This window comes from Balearica regulorum, chromosome 2, assembly GCF_011004875.1.
Source record: "Balearica regulorum gibbericeps isolate bBalReg1 chromosome 2, bBalReg1.pri, whole genome shotgun sequence".
NCBI lineage: Eukaryota > Metazoa > Chordata > Aves > Gruiformes > Gruidae > Balearica > Balearica regulorum.
Window position 1 is genome coordinate 12,974,717 of NC_046185.1, and position 12,524 is coordinate 12,987,240.

A 12,524-nucleotide genomic window follows, 5' to 3' on the forward strand; every position below is an offset into this window, starting at 1 on the left:
ATGAAAAAGGGATATCTTTGTAAAAGAGGTGTGTGATAGCCCTTGATGAAAAAATCATCAACAGTTCTTTGAGTTGTTTAATGGAGGAGAACAAACTAGATGCTCTCTTTGTACTTGAAGTCATGTGAACCTAAGAAAACTTTCTCAGGATCACAGAAGTTGTGATAGTTCTTTTTATAGTTCTTTCCAGACACTTGAGACTCAGTCTTTGAAGACTTATGCCACTGTGCTAGGAGAAAAGCATAGAGTATTACCCTTTGGGTTTTCTTGGTGAAATGTCCACTGGGGGTCCTGGCAGAGGCATATCTTTAGGAAACATGTCAACCCACATCTGTACACGACCCTTGAAAACAAAGAGATAAACCTCATTTTAGAGAGACTTTAAAAGGCTTTAAATGCAGTTCTGACATCCAAACCCACTGCTGCTTCTATAAGCACCAACAAGCTCACTATCCTGTAACTGTGATTTCATCTATAAACCCACTATATAATAAAATTTTTATACATATATTCTATCAATCTCTCAGGAATTTGGTGAAGTTGGAATGATGAAGTTGAGGCCAAACATTGGCAACTTCAAGGCAAAATCCATATAAAAATAGTACATGAGGAAAGGAAAAAAAAGAACCAAAGCCCAAATACAAGCAAAATTTGTGTTAACTTAATAAACTAAGGTATTTAAAAGAATGAAAGTATGCAGTCACACTTTGTGTGATTACTGTGTATTTAGGTAACTGGCTGCATACATACATGTGTGACAATTTCCAGGTTGATACTGTACAAAGTCTCATGTATGGTACAACATCTGGATACTGTCTCTGTGAGTTTGCAGGTAGAAATAGAAACCACAGTATACGGAGGAAAGGAAAACTGCTCCTGGGTCTACAATCACCACCTTCTCTGAGCTGCTCTACCTGTTCCATGCCTGGTTTATCCTTATGGTAAAGAGGCCGAGTCTCAATGTGCTCTGGGACCAGTTTGTATCCAGCTCCATGGACTTCTTCCCAAGCACGTAAAACCTTTAAAGAGAGATGTTCATAGGATTCAACTGGCTCCTCTGTAGGAAAGAGTAAAAAAAAAGAACAAAGAGAGCTGAATTATAATATTGAACCCCTTGGTAATACATTCCATTAATTATTGCAAATGGTCATTTAAAATCTGCTTGAGTTAAAAGGAAGGTTTTATGTATCACAGCTAAGTAAAGAAGGGTCTTGAAATGCATTTAATTCTCATAAATAAGGGTGCTCACCAGCATAACTAGAAGATTAGCACTTAGGCAGTAGTTTATAAAACACAGAGTATCATTTCACTATTACAGCAGCAGTTTCTAACAGGAAGATGGAAGAAATCTGTGAACTACTCTTTTTATATAAAATTGCAAATGTAAGGCTTTTCTATGGTTCATGAAAGACAAGGAGACTTGGATTTTGATGGAACTGACAGTAAATAGGCACTAGGAATTCTATCTACACCTCATTTTGCCTTGTGATGGCAATAGCAAAGACACCCCTGGAGAACTGAATCACACCTCAAGTGAAGAGGGTTGAAGTCTGTGGGCTTCATGTCACCTCCTGACCAGCTCAGCTTGGCCACTGGAAGAAGAGAGACCCCAGAAAATGGCACCTCGAGGAAGGACCAATGCTAATATTGAAGGTAGGGAGGATATTGGAAAGCAGAGAAAGCCTTTTGAGCTTTTGAGCATCTCTTTCCTTCCTTTTTCTGTGTGCTCCACACAAAAGGAACCCAGACTTTTGATGCCTCCTAGATTAGGAGAGAAGGACTCAAGTGAGAAGAAAGTTAAGACTTCTTTCTGTCAGCAAACAGTTATCACTTTTCCTACAGTGTTGCTATCTCTGAATTGCTGGTAGGACACAAAAGGTTTGTTTGGGATTTAAACAGTAGCTATTAACCCCTTCCTAATGTCTCAGAGAGGGAGGAATGATGACCCTGTGGTTATGAGTCCTAGTTCCCTCTTGTGCATTGACATGTGTTTGAGATGTGATGTATTTCATCAAATTTTAGCCAGCTAAAAGCAAGGTCTTTAGCCTGAGCTACTCAGGCAGCCAGAATAGCAGGGACAGATCGTCCCCTGATAACCCATATCTTCTCTCAGGCGCCTTTCTAAAGATTGTTTTCACCCTCTGAAGATGCTTATTTCTTCCTATTGGCTGCAGGTAGTCCTAGACTACCTGGGAGTAGTGGTCATGTAGTTGGACTAGATGATTGTTGTAGGATCCTTCCAACTGAACTATTCTATTGTATTCTATTGTAACTTCTATGATCGTAGAGCAAAGTTAAACTATTCTTTCCCTTGCAATTTAAAGCTAGATGTAAGGCCCACAAGTATAATTTTCTCCACCTGTAAAGTGGAAATGGTACTGCTCTCCCTTTTTGGTACTCCTCTGTAGCTCAAATCTGTGGTCTTTGTTAGTTTTAAAGACCCAAATAATGACCAGTACAGGAACCCAGCAGGAAATATGTACCCAGATGTACTTGTCAGAACAGCAGTCTGGATAAGGATCATGCAGAAGACTGTATGCTGTAAACTATTTCTTTATAACATGTTGAAAAACTTATGTACATAAGTACTTTGAATTTTGCCATCTGGTTCTGTATTTCCTTGCTTTTGGTTTCCACCTTGTCTGATGCTGGTTTGTCTGAAGCTCATTTTAGTGAATTAGAATTTTGATCAAGAGATCCTGTTGCTGGCAGTCGCACTTCGTCATCTGTTAGTGAGGAAAACAAACAGCAATACTGGAGCCATAAATCTGTCTCCAGCCAAGAAACCAAAAATTGATCAACTCTTCTCCCTTCAACAGCGATACCTGAGCAGCTTTCCACTCAAGGTGTGAGCTATATTTTGTAGCTGCCAAGGGGAATGTGTTCAAAGATAAATAAACACAGATAAGGGAGTAGAGGTTTCTCTGCACTGCCACAGTGTCTTCTACTGTTTCCAAGACTAGCTCCTTTTGTTCCCCCTTGAAAGTCTCCATCCTCACACCTTTTTCCTTACCCTAAGTATAAAACTGAATCATTGAATGGTTTGGGTTGGAAGGGGCCTTCAAAAATCATCTCATCCAGCCCCCCTGCCATGGACAGGGACGTCTTTCACTGATAGCTCTGTCCCACTCCACCCCTATGTGATGTGGACACTCAACTTCCTTATAGCTTTGTCCTCTTTTTAATCCGGGAGCTCTGAAGGCAAGTTCTGTCCTGCCCTCTGGATTCATGAACCCCCCAGATACCTGGATTTACACAGCGCTGTGTTAGTGCTTCAGAAGAGCAGTCAGAGTGGTAATAATCAAGAGGAGGGAAAAAATAACAGAGAGGAAAGCCAAGTAGGTAAGATAGGACTAGCAGGTAAGTGGCCTGGAACCTAATTGTGGTCAGAGGACTTCTCTGATCTTGAGTGACTCACTTCATACCTTTACTTCCCTTCCACCTTCTCACTTCTTGGGTTTGTCTACACTAGCATTTTAGTTTAGACAGAGAATGTATTTTTGAAAAGACTCTCCCTGACTTCCCGTGCTTTGATTTCTGTGTGGAAGGATCTCAGAGCATGGAAACTGCACTCCTTTCAGATGAAACTAAGCCAGAACACATGTTCCAAGAGGGTCCCCTGCTCTCCAACCAGTCCTGGGCATCCCATCCTTGGGATCAGGCTGGAGCTAGTCCAGAGTATCCCCCAACACCTACCACAGGGATGTCAGGTCATCAGCAATAACTGTCTCACCCTACAGATTCTCTGCAATTAAGCTACAGTAATAGCTAATGTAGACACAGCCTTCATCACCACAGTTATATGAGTATTTCAAAGCAGGGACAGGTTCCAGTAATCTGACTTTAGAGCACATAGCACAACAGGGTCCCAGCTACAGCTTGTGCAGCCTCTTGGTACTGCTACAATGCAGTTGAAGCATGATAAACTTCATTACCATTCTCATCTTCTGTGAAGACTGTCTGTCCCTTAAAGACTTTTGTTCCTACTTGTATCTCCCCTGGCCGCATGAAGGGTCCACTTATCCTGTAGTCCTTACACAGTTTAGTGAGGATCTCACTTGGCTTGGTTGCATCTCGCCACGCATTGTACCCTTCTCTGCAAGGAGGGAACAGAGTGAAGAGAAATGGGTGAGGTTTTACTTCAGCAAAGTGCACTGGCAAATCAGGACTTCCCATGCAAAGATTCACTCTGTGGTCAGTGGCTCTGACATCGGCTCAGTCAAATTTTTCGTTTGAATTATCCAGCACTACTTCTTATTTGAGACATCCCCTCCGTCTGCTCAGGTCCTGGGGCCAATTACTCTTTTCTCTTAAAACACAGGAGAAGTTGAGGGAGCATAACTTCTCTGACAGATTATTTTCCATTTACCCTTTATGCCTCTCCAAAGGCAGTTTTTATCAAGCAGGTATGTTATACATAGGATGTTTACTCTCTAAAATACTTGGTGAACAAACAATGTTGTTAATTTAAAAATATCCACTTCCTACTGAGGCCGGCAGCTACCCAAAGACACTGCTAAGATCTGTGGTGAAATTTAGTTAAAATACCTCCTGTGACATTTTTGTTCTGCAGAAAGCATAATATTTAGCCACATCTGGAATTTCTCCTTCAAGTCATTCACTGTGTTCTGCTCTCTGTTGCTGTCTGAAGAGGTACTTACATTTCATATTGACTTTGTAATCCACAAGTAGCTCGATGTCTGCTATAGAAACGATTTTCCAAATCAATTTTAGTCTCTCCAATGAGATCATCTGTTCCCACGAAGTCATGGTCGTAGATCTGGAGTGTGAGCAAGGAATCCTTGGGGAATGTAGCTTGGATTTCAAATGATCTACAGCAAAAAATAAGAACTATGTGCAGTCAAATCAGTTTTGAAGCCTAAAAGACTGAGTTAATGAATACTATGCAAATGATGTGTGGACAGTGTCTCTTCTAATAAGCAGTGGAGGTTTTTCGGTAGTGTTTTATGGTTTGATGAAATATCTGAACATACTGGAAACACATAGTGCAAAAGTATTTTCTTTCTCCTGCTTCCCCACCATGCCCTGTACAGGATTGTTCCTACCTACAGTAGACAGAGCAATGGGATGGAGCTGGTCAGTTGCAATAATTTATCCTGAATCTAATAGAGGTGGAAGTATGGAAATAATAAAGCTAAAGAAGCTGTATGAGAGTTCTGACATGCTTTTCAGAACCCCCGAAAGGGACATCTGAGTCTCTTCTGTTTTCTTCCAAAAGCTCCAAAATAAATATTGAATATAGGAATCTGGGGACACCCAACAAAATGTTCAGGCAAAAGCTTTAAAACAAGATTCAAAAAAGAAAAGATCAGAACTCCCTTTTCACTCAGTGCATTTTTCAGGGATACAAATTGTTGTTGTTAGATGTTTAGGGAAGCTGAAAGTATAAAGGTGATTTTAAAAGGGATTTGACAAATTAGTGGAAGACAGGACATCCTCATCAACACAGCACTGGCTCCAGATTTCTCCAAAGCACAGGCAAAACTGAGCTTTGTCTCCTGAAGGATGAGTTTTGTCCTTTTTCTCAAAGTCGACAAAGTCAATTTTGTAGCAACAGCAGGGCAGTTTTTGGAAGAAAGAGAGGTTTGGGAATGGTCTGGGATTGCCAGAGGTTGGTGGTGCCATGCTGACCAGGGCTTCTAGGATGGCAAGAGGTGGTTACCATGACTGATGCCACTGCTGCAAAGGAGTTTCTGGTCCAGTCACACTAGTGATGCTGCTAGCAGCAGCAGCAAGGACTATCCAAATGAACAGCCCATTCTTAACCTTGTCTAAAACAAACACAGTGGTGATTTCCCATTCCATCTATATGCATCTATAATGGCTGTGCTTCATGGTTTACCGTAATGACGGTTCACTTGCAACCTCTACTAAGGAAGAGCTTAAATCACAGAAACTGAGATGGCATACTATGGAGGGACCACTCTGTTCTTGTCTTCTCTCCTTACACTTTTTTTCTTTAAGTCTCTGCTTTTGCGGACAGGACACTGGCCTAGAGGACTTTCAGTCCAACATAGGATAGTTTCTCTGCCTTAGCCTTCTTACAGAATAACTCCATCCCAATTCAAAACATTTTCAACCTTGGCAAATAATCACAGCTATTAGTGTTAACAATATAAATAAGTATAAGGCATTGATAATACAAAGTCAATGTTTACTGACAGGTTGCCCTTGGCTTCCTTATTCAGAAGACTGTGTGGGTTCAAAAAACTAGATTTTTTTTGTTCTAGTCCTAATATTATGAGATTTCTTTGGCACTTTGTTCAACCTGAAATAGCAACAAAGATTGTGAAATCACACTTTACTGAGCTGATGTTTATTTCACTTTAAAGATAACAATTGCATTAATTTGCACAGATCATTTGTTGCCTCATTTCCTCTCATGCATCATTTCGCAAAAACGTCTCACAGATTGCATTCCATGATGTGTTTTGACTGGTATGAAAATGAAATAATTTATAATCAATTCTCAACATTTTTCTCAATCTTTTAACCAGTAGAATTACAAAACATCTAAACAGGCAGAAATCAGCATATAACAAACACTTTTTAATGGTAATAGTAATATTGGTGGCAAGTGATAAAGCAGAAAATATCCCTGAATAAGAAAATAAGCCATCACTGACCTTCCAAATACTGGGTTTAGCTGCTTGGGGATGTAGTTTTCTCTGTCTTTGATTTCTGTGTTGCCCAGTCTCAGCACAATGTAGGGATCTGACTTGCCATCTGGATCAGCTGGGCTGAGGTTAAATGCCTGTTAGGAAGAAAGGCTGTGTCCTCAAGAAACTTGCTTAAATACTGTATGGTCATGACACAGGACCATGGGTTTCCTGCCCAGTCCTGGGTGTTCTGGAAGTGCAGGGGCTTTGCTTGCCTCATGTAATATAAAATTCGGCATTTAGCTTTGCAGACTACTGGGAGAAGATGATCTGGAGAAGAGTGAAGCAGATATGAGTGCTGTCCCACCACTAAGGCGGAAAAAGAGACAAGCAGGAGAGGAAACACCGAGGAAGAAGCTGGCTGCACAAGTACATGTAGAATTCAGGAAATGTTTCCCAAAAGCATTGGTCCAGATCCTTGAACAACGCAAAACAACTCCTCAGACTGTATTTATGAGATTGCTTGGAAGCCTTTATATTCAGGAAATAAAGCAACCTCTTCCTATTCTTCTCTTCTGTTTTGTTTACTACTGTCTCTTTGCATGCCATTCTTCCCCTCTTAGGTCACCTGCAACCCTCGTTTCTCTGAAATACCAGCTCCTTTACCCCTTTCACTTCTCACATCATGCTCCTTATCATCTTTTCCTCTATATTTCTTCCTCTTTCTCCACCCCATAGCTTATTCACAAAATCCACCACTTTGATTACAGGCACTTCACAGCTCTCAAAAAATATGCTCCCATTACCCCTTACTGAGAAGGTTTTGTTTAAAAGCATGTCATTTTGAAACAATTCTACTGATTAAAACTGGCTGCAATTGCATAATGTGTCTGGAACAGGTTGTCCGTACTATGTTAGTTATGTCCCTAGCCCTTTCAGTTTGAACAAGTGATTCTCCAGTCTTCTGATTTATCATGCTTGATTATTGTGATTGGTGACAGCCAAGATGGCTTCACTAAGGGCAAATCATGCCTGACAAATTTGGTGGCCTTCTATGGCAGGGTTACAACATTCGTGGATAAGGCAAGAGCAACTGACGTCATCTACCTGGACTTGTGCAAAGTATTTGACACTGTCCCACACGATATCCTTGTATCTAAATTGGAGAGACATGGACTGGACCAATGGACCACTCAGTGGATAAGGAATTGGCTGGATGGTCGCACTCAAAGAGTTGTGGTCAATGGCTCAATGTCCAAGTGGAGACCAGTGATGACTGATGTTCCTCAGGGATCAGTACTGGGACCAGCACTGTTCAACATCTTTGTCAGCAACACGGACAGTGGGATCGAGTGCACCCTCAGTGAGTTTGCTGACGACACCAAGCTGTGTGGTGTGGTCGACATGCAGGAGGGAAGGGATGCCATCCAGAGGGACCTTGGCAGGCTTGAGAGGTGGGCCCGTGCAAACCTCATGAAGTTCAACAAAACCAAGTGCAAGGTCCTGCACGTGGGTCGGGGCAATCCCAAGCACAATTACAGGCTGGGCAGAGAATGGATTGAGAGCAGCCCTGAGGAGACAGACTTGGGGTGTTGGTTGATGAGAAGCTCAACATGACCCAGCAGTGTGCACTTGCAGCCCAGAAAGCCAACCGTGTCCTGAGCTGCATCAAAAGAAGCGTGACCAACAGGTCGAGGGAGGTGATCCTGCCCCTCTGCTCCGCTCTTGTGAGACCCCACCTCGAGTATTGCATTCAGCTCTGGGGCCCCCAACATAGGAAGGACATGGACCTCTTGAAGCAAGTCCAGAGGAAGGCCAGGGAGACCTTAAAGCAGCCTTCCAGTACCTGAAGGGGCCTACAGGAAATCTGGAGAGGGACTATATACAAGGGCATGTAGTGATAGGACAAGAGGCAATAGTTTTAAGCTGAAGGAGAGCAGATGAGATATTAAGAAGAAATTGTTTCCTATGAGGGTGGCGAGACCCTGGAAAAGGTTGCCCAGAGAAGCTGTGGTGCCCCCTCCCTGGAAGTGTTCAAGGCCAGGTTGGATGGGGCTTTGGGCCATGTGGTCTAGTGAGGGTGTCTCTGCCCACAGCAGGGGGGTTGGAACTGGGTGATCTTTAAGGCCCCTTCTAACTCAAACCATTCTATGATTCTATTAGGAATATGTAATATTTTCTACTCTGAACATCCATTTCTGCAACATGAAACATTGTCTGAAATATGACCAAAAAAATTCTACTGCATGGATTAGGATTTTCAGAAGCTTCAATTCAAAGACACTGGAGGTAAACTGAATTGAAAAGAAATATCCAAGTTATTTCAAGGTTAAAAGAACATCTGTCTACTTACTGCCACAATATAAACCCTGATGAGGACTTTGACGGATTGGTTTGGTGGTATCCCTTGAAGGATGCGGGGCTGCCCTCTGTCCAGCAAGTTGCCATCCTCAGGACTTGGGTATATGCAGAAGGAGCCCTGGCAATACAGTGTCTTTTATCTCCCTCAAAAATAGTTCAAGTGCAATACAAAACCAATCCTTTGAATGCAAACAAAACATCATTCATGCAGCCTGCACTGCAGCACGTACATATACACAACACATTTTGTGGTACCACTCAAAGAAAACACAAGCTTCAGTGCACTAAACATCATCTTTTAAAATGTCTTTGCTGTATAAAATGGTACTATCATCACATTTAGATAAATGCAAGAAGTACTTGCATGCTCTTAGCGCTCTATTATTTAAAGAACTAACACCTGCAGGTCTTCTAAATCTGGTTTTCTTAGTATTAATATTCTAAAAATAATATTTGTCCTTAACTGTATATTGCAAATTGATAATTCCACTGAGTGAGTTTCACAACAGTGTGACTTGAATCCAAGTGTATTTTTGCAGCTGCTATACAACTCATATAAATCAATATTGACTCATGCTGCTAAGTAGCTCATACTGCCTGAAAGCAACTGGCAAGTAATTTGAACAGAAATTTGCATTGCAAACCAATTGAGGTATCAATGAGTTTAATCAGTTCCTCTAAACTACAAAGTGCTTGAAATCCTACTAACATTATTCATGCTTTGAACTACATTTTCAGATTGCCTAATGGTGCCCTGGATCAGGCTGTGCAATTGTTTCCAAATGGAGTAGCTGTAAGGGCCTCCATTTAAATTACTGAAAATTACATATAAGGTGCTGTAACTGATAGTGCAGTAATAAAGTTGCATTAATGGAATCTGAACTACATAATGTATCTCTTCTTCCCCTTCTGTGATTTAAAACTTTTTTGTAATTCCTTGTTTCAAAAGAACAGTGAGCATCTGGTGTTGGATGCTGTTTTCACCTATCAGAAAATGGGAAAGGAAAAATATGACTATAGATCCATTAAAAGAGATAACTATTTACAACAGACTGTCAATGTCTTTTTTCTTTCATCTTTGGTATAGCTGAAATACGCACAAAACCATAAAGTCTCTAAATTATTACCCATTTAATCAACATTAAAGCTCACCTTAAATTTTCCTATTATTCTGTCTTCAGAGTCAGCATGAGCTTCGTCATTAGATTTTCCTCTTAAGAGCTGGAAAGTTTTCACCCAGTCCTCAAAGTTATTAAATTCACTCTCCAAGTCTCCTTCATAAATCTTTGAAAACAGGAGAATGCTTATTTTTTGTGGCACAGTGAATATATTTATAACAATTTTTTTATTACAGGATGACTAGAAATACATTTTGACACAAAATAGAGATTTTAATAAAACCAAGGTTTTGCAAAAGTCCTTGAGGAAAAAAAGTTAATTCCCCACTTAAAAAAGGAGCAGTTTTGTCCTTAACCAAAGTCATTTCCAACTACTGGAATAGCACATTAGTGCAGCAGGTAGAAATGGCTCTAGAAGGCCCAGCATGAACATTTACAAGGACTGGGGTGGGGGGAAGACAGCGTGGGTGTGCTGCTCTTTGCTTCTGCTTCATCTCTGCAATGTGCCTTTGATGTACTGACCCGTTCTGTTATGTTAATAGACATATAGACGTCTATGTTAATAGACGTCTCAGAACATGAGAGCAAAGCAGACAATAATAAAGTGCTGTGGGGACAGAGCCTTAGCATCGGTAAAAAGACCAAATAATTTTTAAAAGGACATTTTTTTTCCTTCAACACTCTCCCCCTGTAATTTATAAAGTGTTATTCAGTGTGAAATAGAGGGGCCTAGACTAGTGCCGTCTCTTAAACAAATGGAAACAGCAGTTTCAAATTCCCCTTTATTCATTTACAATCTAATCCAAGCAGTCCTAATGTTTTCAAACCTCCTCATCTCTCCAGTTATTTTGCATGACCCACATAGTTTCTTTGAATTCTTTCTATCGTTAACCAACCAAATCTAATGCGAGCTGAATATTACATCCCCATCAGGGAAGATGCACTAGCAATTGCAGCGATGCTTTCCATACTCTTTTTTAAGTTATTTTTAATATGCTGTAATATTTCCAACATAAAATTTGGAATTTCCGATCTCATTGTTTTACAGGTGAACAACAAAACTGAATTTTCACTTAAGTCTCTCTGGGTGTGTCTTTACTGCTGAATTGCAGGTGTAAGGCCAAGCAGGCCACATCCATTCTACCAGACTCTGGTCTCCTCTGGGCCCCATGTGCTGATGTGCATTGTCACTATCATTTTGTGTGTTTTATTCATTTCAAAGTGTCTGAAATAAATGTAAGGAGGGTATTGCTACACTGAGCTGCTGAGGTCAAGCTTTGGGGAGACAGTGAATAACAGCCTTACCCCTCAGACCTACTTCCCTCTTACCTGCAGTGTTGCTAGGTTTGGAGTTTCTTTCTGTTTCCTCTTCAGTGTCTTCTCCTTCTTCTTTTTGTCTGGCTCCTCTTCTATGCTCAATGCAATGTGGTCAGAAGTCTGCTTGTCTGCAGAGATTTCATGACATCATGTAGGTTTTCAGTGAGCAAAGTACATCAAACGCTTCAGATAAGGATGCAAAATACATTTTAAAGATTCCCCTCACTCCTTCTCCATTCATTCTTCTGCTGCCAAGCATAGGGTCTTCTCTTTTCCCACTACTCCTCCCAGGCAGAGAGGTGGCATTTTATCCTCTCTGTGGCTAACAGTCTTGACGAAGAGCTTGGTGGACCAAGCATGATGGTGTCCTGTATCACTCCTTCCCTGCTGGTCATCTCCCAGAATGCCCTTTTCCTTCCTCTCTGACTCCTCCCAGACACAAACTAACAGATCTTAACAGCTTTCATATAAAATTTGAGGCTCATTTAAAACTGGAAGCTGCTATTTAGGCTGACTGGTACTTCAGATATCAGGTGATCCAAGTCCTTCTCTGCTCCAAGTCATCACAAATAGAGTGTATCTCACCTTGGAAATCTCAGAAGTATGAGAAATGAGAGGAGGTGTCTGACCAGACTTAAGCCAGACTCTGAATATTGAGAGAGGACTTCCCAACAAATAGAGGGTGAGGTCTCAAAAATGGAACTGAGAGGGTTCAGTTCTTCGGTTGAAGTTTGGATTTTGAGTTCACTTTCATTTTTTGAGTAGTTCATGCATGTTTGATATCACTAAATATTTTGAAATACACATATATGTATATATTATATCAGTGCTACCCTGTATGCATAATGCTTATCATCATAGGTTAAAATATGTAATAAAAACTATCAGGGAGAATTTACAAGGTTTGAAGTCATCAGTCAAAAATCATATGCCACAACTGCCTGAATAGCATGTGGGTGGATGTCACAATATCAAGTAAATATCTAATTGTAAGTGAACATCACACCTTTGTAGACTGTTCTCTATCTAAATATTTCTTCTATGTGAACAAGTGAGTTCCATTCAGAAACTGATCTCCACCTCATCTCTCAGCAGCTCTGACAATCAT

The 12,524-nt window shown here is 40.9% G+C and overlaps 1 protein-coding gene across 2 annotated transcripts in view; it reads right to left on the reverse strand.

Moving 5' to 3' along the window:
• Positions 1-12,524, reverse strand: part of FER1L6 (fer-1 like family member 6) — a 101,233-nt gene that overhangs the window by 16,907 nt on the left and 71,802 nt on the right. For both annotated transcript variants that reach the window (XM_075743379.1, XM_075743380.1), the window contains 8 exons: positions 11,429-11,544; positions 10,134-10,265; positions 8,974-9,099; positions 6,648-6,775; positions 4,662-4,832; positions 3,936-4,096; positions 915-1,057; positions 255-343 (listed from right to left, as the gene is read on the reverse strand). In XM_075743379.1, the coding sequence (XP_075599494.1) occupies positions 255-343; positions 915-1,057; positions 3,936-4,096; positions 4,662-4,832; positions 6,648-6,775; positions 8,974-9,099; positions 10,134-10,265; positions 11,429-11,544 (1,066 nt within the window). The remainder of the gene's footprint in view (positions 1-254; positions 344-914; positions 1,058-3,935; positions 4,097-4,661; positions 4,833-6,647; positions 6,776-8,973; positions 9,100-10,133; positions 10,266-11,428; positions 11,545-12,524) is intronic.